General features: G+C 46.7%; 2 protein-coding genes across 2 annotated transcripts; both read left to right on the forward strand.

Moving 5' to 3' along the window:
• The first annotated feature begins 5,659 nt into the window (after positions 1–5,659).
• On the forward strand, positions 5,660–8,245 carry LOC133927621 (uncharacterized). Its single transcript, XM_062374072.1, has 2 exons — positions 5,660–6,025; positions 8,090–8,245. Exons 1-2 carry the CDS (start codon positions 5,660–5,662, stop codon positions 8,243–8,245), a joined length of 522 nt encoding a protein of 173 aa, XP_062230056.1.
• A 731-nt stretch (positions 8,246–8,976) lies between these two features.
• LOC133926679 (UDP-glycosyltransferase CGT-like) lies at positions 8,977–10,660 on the forward strand. Its single transcript, XM_062372704.1, has one exon. The coding sequence runs from the start codon at positions 9,060–9,062 to the stop codon at positions 10,467–10,469; it is 1,410 nt and encodes a 469-aa protein (XP_062228688.1). The 5' UTR covers positions 8,977–9,059; the 3' UTR covers positions 10,470–10,660.
• The last annotated feature ends 8,345 nt before the right edge of the window (positions 10,661–19,005 follow it).

Below are 19,005 nucleotides of genomic sequence, written 5' to 3' on the forward strand. Positions count from 1 at the left end.
CTTCAAAGTCAGGTGGGGGGGACAGCGTTCTGCAAATAATGTTTCACTTGCGTTGCTGCCGAAGGTCCCTACGGCTTCAAAGTCAGGGGGGGGGGGGACGGCGTTCTCTAGATCACACTTTGCACGCGGTGCTGCCGAAGGTCCAAATCGATGAAGGACCGACTCGATAAGCTCAATATATAATAACCAAACATAATAATCATTTCAACATTCTTTATTCCACAAATCATCAACATCAGGATCAACAAAATCCTTAAACCATCGGCTAAAGCCAAATTGAAAGGCTATGCCTTAACTAGCATGAAAAGGCAGCGCTTGATCCAATGGGGATCCAATGTAGATAGATGAAGAAGTGGTAGACGAAGATGCAGGCGAAGTCCTCTTGCCTTCGATATGTCACACTATTTGTGAAGAAGGCCCTCGACGGTAACAAAATTGAAACTGACGGGGCAAGAACCCACGGTTATCATCTTCCGGCTCAAGCTTCGGGTCGACGAGAATATGCAGAGGCTCAATGTCTCCGCACACAATCCAGGGGGACTCATGCTTAGCCCTATGGGTCTCTAAAACTGAAGGGCTAAAAGACTTCTAGAACGCTTTGGAGTTGGCATTCATCACGTCATAGGACCTACACTTCGCTCTCCAGTACCTCTTGAAATCAATAGCTGGGTGGCGACGGTGGAAGGAATCCCAGCAAGACCAAGACATGAAAAAATTGTCCCGCATCATAGTGACAGGAACAACATCTTCGGCTACATGCGCAGTGTCCAAGGGGAGGACCTGCGCAGGGAGCGAAGATAGTCAAATCATTTAACAACAAATAAAATTGCATATATTACAGAATATTTTAGTCAATAACAAAATGTTCAAAACCCAAAATGACACTTCGCGCTTTCTTCACACCTTTTCAGGTTCTTCGGTCGCCACGGTCGTCGCTTTAGTGGAAGGGGCGTCTTTCTCTTTCGCCTATAGCAAAAAGGGTCAATGAATGCGCAGACGGCGGGAATCCTGATTAAAAAAACATACTCGCTGGCGATTGAGCTCGCGGCCGTGTTTACACCAGTAGTTGGTGGTGAATGATTGCGCAGTGGCCTCCGATGCCCTCAACACAACCGAAGTTGACATGTCCGATGGGTAGCAGTAGGTTGGTTTCTGAAGTGCAATATGATGGTCACAGCCAGTCATCTCAATTGACTGGACTAAACTCCTGGCTGAGACCATGGCACAGAAGTCACCGTACAACTGGGCCGTAGACAAAAGGCTGCCGCTAGTTTCACTAATCCATCCAACAAGTCCACCTAGCCCGACAAGATCAAGCGTTGGAGGCATGGCCGAAGCACCGATTCCATCAAAGGTATTGTTAATTGCTTCGCATGCTGCAATGGCCTTCGGCTCCAATTCTCCAAGCACAGTGAGGGCATCATCAGATAGCACCTTCGCCTCGTCCAGCTCTTCGCACAACCACTGTGCTTAGCTTTTTCAGCTGTGCAGAGGGCTTGCAGCTCCAAAACCTGAGCTTCGGACGCCATTAGATTCTGGCGAAGATAGGTGACCTCTTCTTCTGTGCTCTGTTTGCCTGAGCAAAGGGAGTTCACTTCTTTTTCAAGCTGCTGCAAGCGCAGATCAGCCTCCCTCGCTCATCGTGCGAACTCCCATTTTTGGGCCTCAGCCTTCTCCGCCCGGACCTAAAACAGATCCCTTTGCGCCTCTGCATTTTTTGCACGCGCCTTGAAATGCTCCGCCTGCTTGCGCTGAGCGCGTGAAATAAGCATAGCCTGCGATAGTGTGCAGGTATGAGAACGAATATCTAAGGAAAAGATACAGGACAATAAAAAAATAAAATTATATATATATATATATATATATATATATATATATATATATATACCTTCGCAATTGCCATGCTGGAGGCGCTGATGAGCTCAGCAACATGCTTTCATGCAAGAGAAATCTCAAGCTCGGGTAGAACGAAGGTGCTAAATATCTTATTCGCATCATTGACTTACTCCGAGCTTGGCTCAAACGAAGAAATCTTGAAGGCTTCGGCGTCAATAGCCTTCGCGTCAAGTAAGCCGCTATGACTCATAAGACCCTTTCCGCCACGACAAGGCATGGGCGGCGAAGCATTCTCCTCTTCTGTCTCTATGGCTCTGTGGCCTTCAGACGACTTGTCTTTAGAGGAGGAGCTCAAAGACAAAGAGGTAGATGACGATTCAGCTCCAGCTTCAACATTCAGCCTTAGCTTCCCCCACCGCTAGCTCAGTGGTCACGTGCGGATCCGAAGGCTCATCATCGTCATCACTGAGAATTAGCATGGGAACATCCACGCGTGCACAAAAGGATGACTTCGGTGAAGAGGAATGAGGACCCTGTGTGCCCTTCGGAGGCTCCTGTCGAAGTGGCATAGCTCAGATGGCCGGTGAGCCCTCGGGAGTCAATTCCTCGCGTAGGTCGTCGAAGGCCACTTCGCGAGGTCTCTTCCTCAGGGCAAGTGCTTTCTTCCTTTTACCCCCTTGCGGTAAAGGGTTTGCGATTCCCTGCTTCCTCTGGCTACCCACGGTAGGTTCTCCACTGGCATCGGCAGTCGGGGAGCCCTCTCTGCCCTAACTCGGTAAGGGCGCGGTCACCTTCAGTCTGTCCTTATAGGAAAGACCTCGTAACTCAAAAATCTGGTTAAGCTGCCGGCCAAGCCCTTGGTCAGCGCAGAGCTGGGCTTCACCTTGGGTAAATTTCCCGAGTAGTAGCATGGCCTTAGCTTCCATTTCGGCTACCGTTAGGTCTGCCACAAAGTAAGCAATGCAAGCAAATGACAGCCGAGGTGCAGTTAGGAACGTGATAAAAGATAATACCTGTGAAACCTCAGAAAACAAGATGAGGGCGGTAGAGTCCCTTCGGCCCTTTGTCACCGAATTCTAGGATGGTCCAGTCCCGGCTAAGGGGCCATACCCCGGATGCCACGAACTCTTCTATGAGATCGTGCGTTGTCAGATGCTTCGCGCACCTGGCGAAGGCCTCAAGTGCCGCTCTTTGAGAGGCCTTCAGTTGTACATTGGGGGCGCAGTTCCCTTTCACTTCTTCGCACTTGGACACAAGAAACTATTCTCGGTCCACCTTGTGGTAGAACCACCATTGCATCCAGTCCTTCGGCCATTTATTTTTATACACCACGACTGGCGTGGCTAGGTCAGTGTGATAAGTAAAGTTCAAGCAACCATAGTGGGCTGCGGTGAAGGCCTAGGCTGACGCCTTCGCTCCTTCGGAACGGGCCACCCAGGCGAAAAGGTCGAGCCGAACAATGGCATTTGGTGTTAGCTGGAGCAGGTAGACTTCAAACAATTTCATAACCTTTGGTACCATCTCATCACAAGGAAAGTGAAGCCCCGCTTTGAAGTAGTCAACAAAGACGATGGCTTCATCATCTTTGGGCTCCGGAGTCTCTTGGCCCCTCAGGAGTCTAACCTTCGAGACATCACTAACCAAGCCCTCCCTCACCAGTCTAGCCAGAACTTCATCATCAAACTTAGATTGTCCAATCCAATAGGTCTTCGGACGGTTTGCCTTGCCTTTCGGAGCCATTTGCGCTGGGCTTCGGAAAGAAAGGTGACTACGAGAGACTTCGTACGAGAGCTGCAGCTTCAGCGAGTTCAAGCAATAAAAATCGAGCCACCGCGTGGAGCATATTTATAGCGGTAAAAAATAGGGGTAGCGGTGGCCAAAACGAGATGCGTCAAAAGTTGAACCGTAACCATAAAAGATGGTTCAGCATGAAGCCAATGTCATCGAGCCGACTATTGTGTGGGGGAAGAATGTTCATACCAACACAAAATAAAAATAAATAATAATAATAATAATAATAATAATAATAATAATAATAATAATAATGAACAACATGAGGGGGGTTGTCTGCTAAAAGGTTAAACGAACCCCTAGGGGCCTTCAACGGGCCGAAGGGGACGGCGTTGAGCTATATCATCCGATTTACAGGCTCAACCCTTCGAAGATGAACCATACCTGTAGGGGGTTACTGTTGGAGGATGATCTCCCGTACCCCTTCGGATGGCAAGTCGAAGTCCGTCGATGGCTGAACACTGATGAATATCGCAGTTGTATTTCAAGAAGTGCAGGCAAAGGCTCTGGCGGGCCTTCAGTTGGAGGCCGAAGGTCGACCCGCGGCACCAACAATTAGCATAGGCGAAGGCTCTGGCGGGCCTTCAGTCGGAGGCCAAAGGTCGACCTGCGGTGCCAGGAATCAGCATAGGCGAAGCCTCTGGCGGACCTTTGGATGGAGACCAAAGGGTGACTCGGGGCGCAACGCTGAGGCTGGTTGAAGGTGTCCTGAGGGCGTCGAAGCCCATCTAGCCGTTTAGGGTATAATTGTAAATGTGCAGATGTACTTGATGGTACCAAAATGCCCCCGAATATACCGAGAATGTGGCAGTTAGGGGGGTGATGCTATAAATCATAGCGTGAAGTGGTTGAGTACGGGTTATAAATAGGCTAGCACTGTAACTGAGGTGACAGATGAATTAAGATTATTTCACCCCTCGAATATATGTCGCACTTTGAAGCCTTCGGCTTTTCCTCTTCACCGTAGGCCTTTCCTGTTGTTCGGTGACTTAGATTTCAATAGGGGGCATCATACTTTCTCTAGAGTCTTTCTCCTATTTTTAGGTATAAACTTTCATGTTTACGAGATATCTTGGGTGCCTACTAGCAGTTTCCATTCACATGGGGATTCCCTTTCTGGAGATAAAGATACGCTCTAAGAATAACGTGAAACCCTGAGGTATTCAGATATGGTAGTTATGTACTAGTCATCATTAGAAAGTGTTTTGTACATCGAGGTCTTGAATCCCTAGACCACCCTATTCTTTAGGTTGGCATAGGACCATCTATTTTGTCAGGCGATACTTCATTTTATGACTATCGATTTGCTAGTAAAATCTAGAGTGGAATAATCCAATCTTTTAAGTACCCTTGCGGAATTTAGAAGAAAGACATCATGTATGCAGGAAAGGTCATTCGACCTATGTTTGTTTAATTATCCAACAACCTTGCAAATTGGTTGTTCGTTCAAGCAACTATGGTGCTCATTTGATCAATCTTAAATGAGCAAAGTCCTTATTTGCACAACAATTTTGGGCAGGAATTAACACAAATAATTCAAATTAACACAATATACAAGGACCAAGGTCCAGAGGCAGTAAACAACATCTATTTATGAACCAAAATGTTTCAATGAGGCCACCTTTTCATTGAACTATACTTCATTCAAGCAACACAAGCTTAGTTCATGTAGCATTCTACTTCAGAGATGGCCAAATGGGCCACTCAGGCCGGTCCGGCACGGGCCCAGCTCGACACGACCCGGCTACGGCACGGTCCGATTGGCCCGGCTACTATAACAGGCCGTGCCGTGCCGGCCCGTGTGCCACGCCCTCAGCCCACGGCACGGCCCATCTACCATCATGCCGTGCTGGGCCGGCCCGGGCACTGTTGTGACACGGTCGGCCCGGGGACCCGGCGGGCACGGCTGGCGGCGAGGCGAGGCGACCGTCGGTGGGGCGAGGAGGCCGGGGGCGCGGCGGCAAGGTGGAGCGGGGTGGTCGGGCGGAGCGGGGCGGCAGGGCGGGGAGGTCAGGGGTGAGGCGGTCGGGCGATGGGGTGGGGAGGCTGGGGACCAGGCAGCACAACGGCGGGGCGGAGCAGAGCAGCCGGGCGGAGCGTGACGGCCAGACGGCGGGGCGGGAGGTTGGGGGCAGGGCGGTCAGGCGGCGGGGTGACACGATGGTGGGGCGGGGCAGGGCAGAGCTGGGCGGCTGGGCGATGGGGCTGGGAGGTCGGGGGCGGGGTGGGGCAGCCTACGGCGGGGTGGGGAGGCACGGCGGCGGGGCGGGGCGGTTGTCGGCCGATAGGGGAGGCCGGGGGTGGGGCGGCACAGCAGCTGAGCGGCGAGGCTGGGGACAAGGCAGACCGAGCCCGTGCCGGCCCGTCTAAACCGGGCCGTGCCGAGGCGTCAGCCCAGGCACTAGTCGTGCCGTACGGACCCGGCTTACCTACCATCGGGCCGTGCCATGCCTGAGCCGTGCCTACAGTGCCGTGCCTCGGACCGGCTCAGTAGGCACAGCCTAGTTAGCCATCTTTATTCTACTTCATATGCCAACCTAGAATACCAAACTCTGAACATCCGGATATTTAATAACTGAATGCTACAATACCGTGGAAAATGTTTGAGGTCCTATTGGTCTGTGTCCCGGGCATGCCAAGCCAAAATTTGGTAATGCCTCAGTGATTTGGCATAGCCAAATTTTGTCGAAGTAGGTAAAATTAATAAAGAAATTGATCTTCGTTGCCCATTTCAAAGGTTAGTGGAACAATTAAGAAGTTGACCAGGACATCCCTAATTTACCCCATTCATCATCTCATCCACAAGATGATTCCACATGGCTACAAGTTGCACTTTCCATAAAAGAGACTTATTTAGGACCGACAAGGAGCATTGCCAAACAAATAGAATAAGAGATGGACACACTCCTAATTGATTCTAATATTACTGTCAATGAGAATTATATACTGCATAAGTCTATTATGCTTCTTATGCTCAGCTTCACACCTACGAAGATAATTCAACCCAAGGGTGCACATTGCAATTATCTGAATGCAAAAGGAAACTAGCAAACAACCCAAGTCATCAAATGTGACACCCGCAACTCCATATTTTTGTTTCCCCACTTTCCAACTGACCCCACTTCATTTGGAGAGTATCCAGCACGCCTAGAGGGCAAGAATAGAAGGGAATTCAAGTTCTCTTTCCTGCACAACAAATGGTGTATTATTTGGAGGCTTGAGTCAAAAGATATGCAAGTTCCATAACAAGTTGACTAGGACATTCAATGTTGTGTGATACTCCACAGTTTTGCCTCTTCTTCGGTCTGGTGGGCACGAAAATTGAACCCACTTTGGGTGTATGTTCACACCCAATTAGTAGGGTTGTTCTTAGCATTAATGTCCTCACCCCCACTCTCCTTCACAACTCTTGACAATTGATTTCCTTGTAGGGTAGCCAAGCTGCTACCAGAATCTTGTTTGGGAGTTCTCTACTTATTTGCTCTTGTAAACTTACTTTGTGAGAATACAATAGCTGCCGTCAAAGCTTTTCTTTGCTTCCAACTTTGTACATGGTTATACGGATTGGAAACTTACAGTATGGTTAGACGAATACTTGATGCAGGTTCTTGCATCGGTAGTGGTTGGCCTCAAGATTGTCGGGTTGCATTATTACCTTGACTGCTCACAGACATTATCCTCTCATCTTGTGGATCCTACGCGAAGATCGGGCAACCCATATCAGAAGTACTCAGGTCGAAGTTGCAAGTGAAAAGATAAGGCTAGACTAATCATGATGCAATTACTGGATGGAGCAAAACATCACAAACATGAGGATTTATTGAAGAACAAAAAGGTTACGAAATTGATAATCACCTAACCAGATGCGACCACCTTAATCTTAGGAACAATTCTGTGGCTTCATCACCAGATGTCGAATCCCAGTCAAGTTGCCTTATCCACCGAATTCTTGCACACGCAGTGACACAAAAATACCAAAGCTAGATCAAGAAAGGAAAGACGGGGGGAAAAAAGGACGTTAACCAGACTCCTTTCTTTTTGTGCCGGCCAACACTCCAGTTTCGCGCCCGCCGGCCAAGAAGCTGGCCCGGGCACCCGGCCTATGCCCAACCAGGTAGCAAGAACCCACCGGTGTCATGTGCATGCGTGCCGGTCTGCACACCGTCGTCATCTGTGCAAACGGCCACGAAGCCATGCCCGTCGGACTCGGATCCTCTGCTTTAATTGCGATTAATATAGAGAATCACTGTATGAACAGTGTAATGAGCCAACAGCTACAGTTATCTGCGTTAATTAATCGTGATCGCTGTATCAAGTACTGTATCAACAATGATACGGTCTACTGTAGCATCGACATTTACTGTTTATAAGTTACTGTAATATCTGATCTGGGCTCTCCGTGCGTTTACCTTGATGCAGAGCACTATAGCTTCTCTGCCTTGGCTTTAATTCTCTAATGCAGAGGATCTCAGTCGGTGCCCGTGCCCATCAGCCATGGAAGCCGATGACTCCAGCCGCAGTCTCCGAGCTCCTCGCGTTGGCACGCAAGCTGCCGCCCCCGCCTGGCAGCGCTCTTAATGATCCGCACCTCTGCCTCACGGCCCTCACGTTTTTGTGAGACTAGAGTGACAACACAGGGAAGAAGTAGGGTGAATGAACCACTAGTCACCACCGTCATCCTTACGTTCTTTAAGAGCATGTCTAATGAGATGTTTAAAGGTAGTGTTTATGGGAAAAAAATTCTTATTGCACCGGCAGAGGTACTTAGACGGAAGACAAAATGCTTACTTAAGCACTACTGCTTATATTAGTGTTAATAAGATAATTAACTATGTGTTAAGCATATATAGTGTTTGTTTGCATTGTATATTAGAAGTATAATTTTGATGTAGGTTATTCGCACTATCTTTTTTAAATACCTAGTCATAAGTAACTAAGTATTATTTATACCCTAAGTAGCAGAGATAGACAAGAGATAGATCTAATCATCTGATTGTGCGGTTTAATCTGCTAGTTACTTCTAAACTTTTAGCATATGAAATTCTAAATTCGGTAAAAATCCTCATCGAAAGAGAGGTATAAACAACACTGAGAATCTTCATCTGAAATTCTGTATCTCCCTACAGTATTCTGATCTGTAGATATATCTCTTGGGTCCTGTGATAGATACACCAAAACAACATTCTCGTTGGACAGCAGATGTACAATATACGAGTACTGTTATATATTTAGCGGAGTGAAAACAATACTAGTAGAATAACAAATGGCCGAGAGAGTGACAGGTGATCTGCCTGCCGTGGTAGTTGTATCGTGCGGTGGACCTTGTGCAGCGTCCCGCCTTATCAAGGAGCAGCTGCTGCAGCACGAGCCAACATCACAGCAAGCGCCCAACCACCAGTGCTCTGTCCGACGGAAGCAGGACCTCGCCGGCAATGCCGAACTCCGACGACCGCACGGGCGCCCGGCCGCACGTCGTCCTGCTCCCGAGCGCCGGCATGGGCCACCTGGTCCCGTTCGGCCGCCTCGCGGTTGCCTTATCCTCGGGCCACGGCTGCGACGTCTCCGTGGCCACAGTGCTCCCCACGGTGTCCTCGGCGGAGTCCAGGCACCTCGACGGACTCTTCGCGGCATTCCCGGCCATCCGCCGCCTCGACTTCAACCTGGCCCCGTTCGACGAGTCCGAGTTCCCCGGCGCCGACCCGTTCTTCCTCCGCTTCGAGGCTATGCGCCGTTCCGCGCCGCTCCTCAGCCCGCTCCTCGCCGGCGCGTCGGCGTCAGCGCTCATCACGGACATTGCGCTGTCGTCGGTCGTCGTGCCGGTCGCCAAGGAGCGGCGTATCCCGTGCTACATCCTTTTCACGGCCTCCGCCGCGATGCTCTCCTTCTGCGCCTACTTCCCCACCTACCTCGACGCCAACGCCGGCGGCGGCGAGGGCATCAGCGACGTAGACATCCCCGGCGTGTACCGCATCCCGAAGTCCTCGATTCCGCAGGCGCTGCACAATCCGAAGCACCTCTTCACCCAGCAGTTCGTGGCCAACGGCCGCGGCCTCGTGGACGCCGACGGCGTCCTGGTCAACACGTTCGACGCCTTGGAGCTGGAGGCTGTCGCGGCCCTTCGCGAAGGCACTGTCGCCACCGGCTTCCCGCCGGTGTTCGCCGTTGGTCCGCTTCGCCCTGCGACATTCCCTGCAGAAGAGCGAGCGAAAGATCCGGCCGGTTACATGGAATGGCTCGACGCGCAGCCGGCGCGGTCGGTGGTGTACGTGAGCTTCGGCAGCCGCAAGGCCATCTCGACGGACCAGCTCCGGGAGCTCGCCGCGGGGCTGGAGGCCAGCGGCCACCGGTTCCTGTGGGTGGTGAAGAGCACCGTCGTGGACAAGGACGACGCGGCCGAGCTCGTCGATCTGCTGGGCGACGGGTTCCTGGAGCGCGTGCGGGGCCGCGGGCTGGTGACCAAAACGTGGGTGGAACAGGAGGAGATCCTGATGCACGGGTCCGTAGGGCTGTTCGTGAGCCACTCCGGGTGGAACTCGGTGACAGAGGCAGCGTTCAATGGCGTGCCGGTGCTGGCGTGGCCGAGGTTTGGCGACCAGCGTGTCAACGCCGGCGTAGTGGCCCGCAGCGGGCTGGGCGCGTGGGTGGAGCGGTGGAGCTGGGAAGGGGAGGATGGGGTGGTCAGCGGGGAGGAGGTGTCCGAGAAGATCAAGGCCGTAATGGCGGCCGAGGCGGTGGCCAAGAAGGCAGCCGAGGTCCGCGATGCCGCCGCGGCGGCCACGGCCGAGGGTGGCACGAGCTACCGGAGCTTGGCGGAGTTCGTCGGGCGGTGCCAAGGGGCCTGATGCCAATGAGCTGTGAAACAGGGGAGTGTGGTCCTGATTTGTTCGTTGCAGACGTTTTCTCTGATTGATACAATTGATTGCTCGTTTGCTCTGGAGAGTGAAGTTGTCTGGTGTTCCTCAGAAACTTTGGACAGTGAACTGAGCTGCATCAGCGACGGTAATAAAAAGAGTAATCAATCCTATTATCCTAATCCATTTCGTGTCACGTAACTCGAATGTTTGTTTTAGCCGGATCGGACGGCTATTTTGGGACATTGAATGAATTACCTCCTACAAGTACAGGGGAGTATTCTCCTTTAAATGAGTAAATTTTAAAAATCTATAATTATTTTAACACATGTCGTAAAAAAACTACAATTTTCTCACCATAGGTCTACCTATCATCCTATGATAATAGATAAGTATACGGTTAATTCTCTTATTACATGTCACAAAGTATAATAGTGGACTCACTGTAAGAAAGTTATAGTTTTTTACAACATACGTTAAAATAGTTGTAGATTTTTTAAATAGACATCAAAAATTGTAGTTTTTTTGCAACATATATCAAAATAGTTTTAAGTTTTTAAAATTTACTCTTTTTAAATAATGGTACAGCAATTATGGTATCTCCATGTCACAAAACAAAAATAAAAACTAAAGAAAATAACAATCCACTTGATGTTTGACGTAAAATTCAAGCAGCTAATGGTTACTCTCACGGTTCTAGTGTTGCAGAGCAAAGAACTTATCTAGCACACCCAGGTTAGGTTTGAGGATCACATCCAACTTAATGAAACATCGGGGGACTTCTTCCCTTCCATGTTCTCGTTTTCTAAAATTCAAGCAGCACATACTAAGGACCTATTTGTTTCAGTTAGAGATTGTGAAAAACAGCTTGTAGATTGTGGATTGTAAGAAACTATATTGTAAAGCTGTATTGTAAAAAGCTGGATTGTAGATTGTAAAAGCTAGTGGAAGGCGGATTGCTGGATTGTTACAATCTGATAGCTAAATTGTAATAATTCAGCTTTTTATAATCTAGCTGTTTGTTTCAGTTTGTAGATTATGATCACAATCCAACTTTTACAATCCAGTTGTTTGTTTTAGCTTGTAGATTGTAACCAAAATCCAGTTTTTATAATCTGAAACAAACAGGACCTAAAACTCTACTCATGCTTGATGAAAAATTTCATAACAATGACCTCCAAATAATGACGTACTTTGACTATCTTCTCTCTTTCCTCCTCCAAGCAAGGCTCAATACTACAACTAGTAAGCCCCCTCTGATAATACCCTTCATAAAAGTAGTACATTTTCATCTTTGTAAAAAAAAACCATTTTCTCGAAACCAATGGATTAACATAGAGTGGCAATCCGGCCAAAATTTGTTTCTTTTGTTTTGATACAATTCTAAAAGGCCAATCTGAAGTGTTTCTCTTTTTATTGTCGTTCTAGTTTATTTTTGAAAGGTTATCATTCGTCAAGATTATTCCTATGCATAAATTTCATAAAAAGTCTTTTCATATTCAGAGGAAGTCTAAGTTTCTATAGTATTGTGAGGTTATGTGTGATGAAAAATTGATTTTATGATGAAATTGGCATAATAAAGTGATTTAGCATAATTGTATAGGATGTGCATGAGTGGTAAATTTTTAGCTTGGACACGCTCGTGGTTGCGTAGTCATGGTTTGGATGTTGATGCTAATACTCTCTGGTGTGAGAGGTGTTATGGGATAGATCATGAATCAAGTTGGGAAGAATTTGTACTCGTATGTGGTTTTGCATTTTTTTTTATGTGTAGGTGTGTCTTGAGGACGAAGGTGGTTGATGACGGGATCAGAACTAAGTTCAAGGAAGAACTAAGGTTCTAATGGTTAAGAAAATCATGTAGGACGTTTGAGCTAGAGAACAATACATATGAATGTGACTTGGCATTGGAGGTGCACATAGATAGGACTTGCGATTCAACCGGATTGGTGATTTGATCTAACCGCAAGTGTCCAGGATGTTGTCCAGAGTTGTTGGACATCCTAGATAATACCCCAAACATGTCTAGGGTTTGCAGAGACTTTTTGATGGTTAGTTTCAACTTGGTGCAAGTTGAATTTGCTGTTTACCAAGCCTTGGGTCAGTTTGGGGCTATAAAACAAAGGGGTCACAGCCTAAAGAGGTACCATGACCTAATGGAAAGCCTAAAGATAGATTTTTTGAAAGTGTCTAGAGGGGGGGTGAATAGGCTTTTCTGAAATTTAAAACTAAAAACAGCGGATTAAACTGCCGGATATTCCGGTGAAGATCGGATACTCCGGTATGGTCCGGAGTATCCGGTCTAGTCCGGAGTCTCCGGCCTGACAGGAAATTTTAGAATAAATTTGAACTAAGGATCACAGCTAGAATCTATGAGATGCACTAGGTCAAGTAGATATTACTAAGCTAGAATAACAATTAAAACTAGCAAGATTGATACTATAGCAATTTAAATGACAAATTATCAAATGCACACGATCAAGTGAGTTTCACAAGAAAGAACACGAGAATATATCCCGGAGTTCGGCCACCTCACAAAGAAGTGCCTACGTCTCCGTTGAGGAGCTCACAAAGAGCCGGGTCTTCTCCAACCCTATCCTCTTCTAGCGACCACAAAGATCAAGCTAGAAATTCTTACTCAATATGAAGGTGCTTACAAACTTCCCGAGGCACATCACAAGTTTTGGGTGCTCTTCGGGCAACTCCTTTCCTTCTAGAAACCCAAAGCTTCAAAGGAGATGATCGCAGTAAATGCTCGATGAAGAACTCAATGCTCAAGTGGCTTGAACCCTCTCCAAACCCACACTCTCAAATTTGTGCAAATTTGGCTCTAGAGATGATTGGAGAGGCTTTGAATGCTCTTAAAGTGCTCAAGAGGTCTCAAGGAAACCAGCCACAGCAAGCCCTAAATGATATGGAGAGAGGAGGCATTTATAGCCCTCTCTCACAGACTAGCCGTTACTGTTTTTGTCAGAGCTTACCGGAGTATCCGGTGAACACCGGAGTCTCCGGTCCCAATTCCAAAAACGGCGTCAGAACGGTCACGAACGTGTCAGAACTAGCCGTTACAGTTCTGTTTAATTACCGGAGTCTCCGGTGAACACCGGAGTCTCCGGTCCTGACAGATTTTCCAAAACAGACTAAGTCCGGAGACTAGCCGGATCCTCCGGCATCTCCAGGTATCGGAGTATCCGGTGAACACCGGAGACTCCGGTCTTTACTATTAATTATCAAAAAGATTAAAAGCTAACCGAGAGCCTCTGCCGGAGTCTACCTCGGAGACTCCGATTGCACACAAAACATTTTACCGGAGTATCCGGTGAACACCAGAGACTCCGGTCTTTTTCTTGAAAAGATTAACCCGTAACCGAGACTCTCTGCCGGAGGCTAGCATGGAGACTCCGGCTGAACGCTGAGTACCGGAGTATCCGGTGAACACCGGAGACTCCGGACTCAGAAGATTTTCAGAAAGAGTTTCGTGTCCGTGAGTGAATGTGTCTCTCAATTGGGTGATTCTAAAGGATCTCTTGAGCATTGAGACACTAATCAAGCAAATAAATTCATCCATCTAAGAAAAAATCTATCCTAGACTCAATTGCAAAAGTAAAAAGAATTTAAGCCCTATCTTATATCCTTCGTTGATTCTTCAATTGTTTCGACGGGCGTCAAACGTCATTTACCTTCACACCTAATGCTCATACCTGTTCAATACTCACAAAGTATGTTAGTTCTTTAATCGTTTTGTCATCAATAAGCCAAAACCCACTTAGGGGGCCTAGATGCACTTTCAATCTCTCCCTTTTTGGTGATTGATGACAACCCGATTAAAGGATACACAAGGATATATGAAAAAGGTTTTGAATTCTAGAAGATATGGTAAGCTCCCCCTAAATGTGTGCATTGTTCTAAGCAAAGTTAAACAACAATGTATTTATTTAGGAATTTGAACACAAGAGCTCCCCCTATATCCTAGAATCCGTGGGATGCAAAAGTTTATGAAAAGACATAGAGCACACAAAACTAATGAAAGTACAACAATTATCATACTAACATAAAGGTCTTATGAATTTAAATAACACAAGGTTCATCACAAACAAGAATCCAATTGTCCAACGGCGAAAGAGATTTAAAGGAGACCAAAACTAAGGAAACTAAGATAAAGGATAACTATCTCTCCCCCTTTGGCATCAAGCACCAAAAAGAGAGAGATCCTACTCGCTGCTACCATCTTCCTCATCATCTTCTTCCTCGTCTTCACTTCCTTCGTTGCCGTCAGAGGAATCGTCTTGAGCTTGTTGGTGAGAACTTTCGGCTGCTGCTTGAGCTTCATCATACCATGCCCAAGGGTTCTCAACCTCAAAAGGTGCACTCTCCGCTTCATCTGACTCAATAGGAGAGCAAGGAGGTTGGAGATTCATGGATGTGTACATTTGTTTCTGACGATTCTCCATTTTCTTTAAGCGAGCACCTTGATCCTTGATTTGAGTGGCATTGTGAGTGCAAATCTTGAAAATTGCTTTGAGAGCACTCTTGATGAAAGAAGACCCTCGAGGTGGAGCACGTCTCGAGGCAAACTGTCTTGAGCTAGGAGGAGCACGAGGAGGTGATGGAGATGGAGAGGGAGCTCGAATGTTCAAAGGCCTCATTCTGTATGGTTCATGCTTAATCTCCTTGACAAAAGTCTTTTTGGATATCCTTTCAATGATAAACATGAGATAAGGGGTATATCCACAACTTTTTATAGGCGACTTGGATGTAAAAACAATTTCCTCCCAAAGAAAGTGAGCCACGCTGAAAGGAGCCTGATCATTTGACATGGCTGCAAGTAGATTTCTGGAGATACTTTGAACTGTTGTTGCATCTCCACTCTTGGGCGCCAAGGTGAGCCGGAATAGGGAGTTCAAACATCGATAGAAAGGCCTCATCCCTGTAAGTTTTCCGAACTCAACTCGTCCATGATTTAGATACATGAACCCAATTTCTTCCAATGTCAGTTGATTCTCATTGTGAATTTGATCCTTGGAAGTATCTCTGGCATCTAGATGGAAGTAGTGAGCGAAGCCTCTGAAACTGATCCTGTATTTGACTCCCTCTGTCATCCAGTGCATAATGGGATTTTCACATCCCTCAAACCACATTGTGGCATAGAATTGTGCGATAACCTCCTCGCACCAATCATACCTGAAAGCCATAATATTTTTCACCTTTTTGCTCTCACAGGCTGCAATCACTTCAGTGAACACCGGGTCGTTCTTCCTGGCCATATAATCCCAATCAATCCATTGCATGGGAGTAATAGGCTTCTTCTTGGCCAAAATTACTGTCTCATAGAAGTCTGCCTGAAAGTCATTCCAGAAACGATAATCGGCAACATTCTTCTCAAAATCATATGGGTTGTTTAACCTTTCACTAACAACCCTTGATACATTCTTCATGTAGTTTACTGTCCTTTTTGGAGCATCAACAACAGAAGCAGTTCTCCGGGGTCTGTGAAGCTTTAAGGGTCCAATGACTTCATCAGCTTGTTCTTCTTCATTATCCTCGGATTCAGATGAGCTATCTTGTGCAACACCTTTGCCTCTTTCTTCAGTAGAAGGCATCCTTCCTCGACCTCTTCCTGCAGTTACTTTGGCTGGCCCCTTTCCCCTTGCAGACTCTCGGCCTCGCATAGCTTGAGATTTGGTTCGACAGATGGTCACAAGGTCCCTGTCACCACTTCCAGCAACTCTGCCTTCCTCGATGTGAATACCACCACTTGCGGCTATTTTGCGGACTCTTTCACCACTGGCATGGCCGCTTCCACTATCTTCTGATTGGGCAGGAGCACTTGATTCTTGAGCGCGGGGGTCACTTCTTTGTTTCTTCTTCCTCTCAAAAGTGCGACCCTTCTCAAAACGGTCTCCGGCCATTGCAAGAGCACCTAGAAGAAATGGAATGAACAAAGAATTTTGAGGAAAAAGGATTGGACAGAAAAAAGCTGAAGTTTCAGGCTGATACCGGAGTATCCGGTGAACACCGGATACTCCGGTCGGCCCCGACAGGAAACCTAACAAGCTAGGGTTTTGAAGATATGGCCAACTAGAGATGAAACAAGTTTGGGAATGGGTTCTAGAGGGTACTAGAAACTATTCTACCAAAGGAAAACAACTCTAGACAAGAGCATTGAGAGATCGGGAAGATTGTTGAAAACGGTACCTTTGAGCTCAAATCCTCCGGGGATTTTTGAGAAATAGAGATCTCCGGAGATTTCGGCCTTTAATCCAAGAGAGAAACGTAGCAAGACTTGAAGATCCTTGGGTTCCTCTCAAAATCGTCGGAGAGAAGGTCGTTTGGAGAGAGGACAAGAGAATAGATGGGAAGAGGTAAATGTTCGGGCTGGGAAAATATATAGAATTCTGGAGACACCGGAAACTCCGGTGTAGACCGGAGACTCCGGTGGAGACCGGAGACTCCGGTCCTGATACTTGTACCGGAGACTCCGGTGAATACCGGACTGTCCGGTAACTGGAAACAGAACGGAATAACGCTGAGTCTGTGAACAGTGTCAGGTCCGGATACTCCGGTGAACACCGGACATTCCGGGACCTGGAACTGTCACAGCAGGATTTAGAGCTGAAGAAATTGAAAAAGATTTTCTGGAAGGAAGATGTTGGACAAGAGGATTAATTTGTCAAATGTGATCAGCCAATCAAGCATCATTACATAACTATGATCACAAGTTACAAATTATGATCGGGAGATCAAAAAATCCAAATAATTTTGAGAAAAAACACTCAAAATGCAGTTTTCGCAAACTCTTAACTAGAAAGGCTATAAATCTACAATAAGCAAGTGTATGCAACAGTTCAAGCCACGTTCCGAGAATCTAGGACATTTAATTCACTTCTCAACTCACAAAACCTTTGCTCATCTAGTGGTTTAGTGAGGATATCGGCTAATTGTTTTTTGGTTCTCACATGGCGAATGTCAATATCCCCTTTTGTTGCATGATCTCTCAAGAAATGATGTCTAATATCTATGTGCTTGGTTCTTGAGTGTTGTACGGGATTGTTGGCTATTTTGATGGCACTCTCATTATCACATAAAAGTGGAATTTTGGGAGTTTTGTGGCCATAGTCTCTTAGAGTTTGCTTCATCCATAGGAGTTGAGCACAACATGCTCCCGCGGCAACATATTCAGCTTCGGCAGTGGATAGAGCTACGGAGTTTTGTTTCTTGGATGACCATGACACTAAGGACCTACCCAAGAATTGGCAAGTACCCGAAGTACTCTTCCTATCCACCTTACAACCGGCATAATCAGAGTCCGAATAGCCGATAAGGTCAAAAGATGACCCTTTTGGATACCAAAGCCCAAGGTATGGAGTATGAACTAAATATCGAAGAATCCTCTTAACGGCCATCAAATGGCACTCTTTGGGAGCGGCTTGAAATCTTGCACACATGCACACACTAAGCATGATATCGGGCCTAGATGCACATAAGTAAAGCAAAGATCCAATCATGGAACGATATACCTTTTGATCCACACTTTTGCCTTCTCCATTGAGATCAAGATGTCCATTAGCTTGCATGGGCGTTTTGATTGGTTTGGCATTCTCCATGTCAAATTTCTTGAGCATATCTTTGATGTACTTGGTTTGGCAAATGAAGGTTCCTTTCTTGAGTTGCTTGATTTGAAATCCGAGAAAGAACTTCAATTCTCCCATCATGGACATCTCAAACCTTCTTGTCATGATCCTACTAAAATCTTCACAAAATTGTTGATTAATAGAACCAAATATAATGTCATCGACATATATTTGGCAAACAAATAAATCATTATCAACATTCTTAGTAAAGAGAGTAGAGTCGGCTTTGCCTATTTCAAAGCCCTTTTTGACAAGAAAATCCCTAAGGCATTCATACCATGCTCTAGGAGCTTGTTTTAGCCCATAGAGCGCCTTATGGAGTTTAAAAACATACTCGGGATGTTTGGGATCTTCAAAGCCGGGCGGTTGCTCCACATACACCAATTCGGAGATTGGTCCATTTAGAAATGCGCTCTTCACGTCCATTTGATATAACTTGAAATCATGGTGAGTAGCATAGGCTAATAAAATACGAATTGACTCTAGCCTAGCTACGGGAGCGTATGTCTCACCAAAATCCAAACCTTTGATTTGAGTGAATCCTTGAGCAACCAAACGAGCTTTGTTCCTTGTTACTATCCCATTTTCATCTTGTTTGTTGCGGAAGACCCATTTTGTCCCAATCACATTTTGTTTTGGCCTTTCCACCAAAGACCAAACTTTATTTCTTTTAAAGTTGTTCAATTCTTCTTGCATAGCTATTATACAATCCGGATCATCAAGCGCTTCTTCTACCTTCAAAGGTTCCAAAGAGGAAACAAAAGAGTAAAATTCACAAAAATTTGCAATTCTTGAATGAGTAGTTACCCCCTTTTGTATATCACCAAGGATGTTGTCCACGGGGTGATCTCTTTGGATACTTTGATGAACACGTGGATGTGGCACTTGAGATTGAT

The sequence above is a fragment of the Phragmites australis genome, chromosome 8 (assembly GCF_958298935.1).
Source record: "Phragmites australis chromosome 8, lpPhrAust1.1, whole genome shotgun sequence".
In the NCBI taxonomy this organism is placed as follows: domain Eukaryota; kingdom Viridiplantae; phylum Streptophyta; class Magnoliopsida; order Poales; family Poaceae; genus Phragmites; species Phragmites australis.

Coding starts and splice junctions, on each gene's coding strand:
- LOC133927621 (XM_062374072.1), top strand. CDS start 5,660: ATGGGGTGGGGAGGCTGGGGACCAGGCAGCACAACGGCGGGGCGGAGC. Junction 6,026..8,089: donor GTGCCGAGGCGTCAGCCCAG/GCACTAGTCGTG, acceptor TCTCTAATGCAG/AGGATCTCAGTCGGTGCCCG.
- LOC133926679 (XM_062372704.1), top strand. CDS start 9,060: ATGCCGAACTCCGACGACCGCACGGGCGCCCGGCCGCACGTCGTCCTG.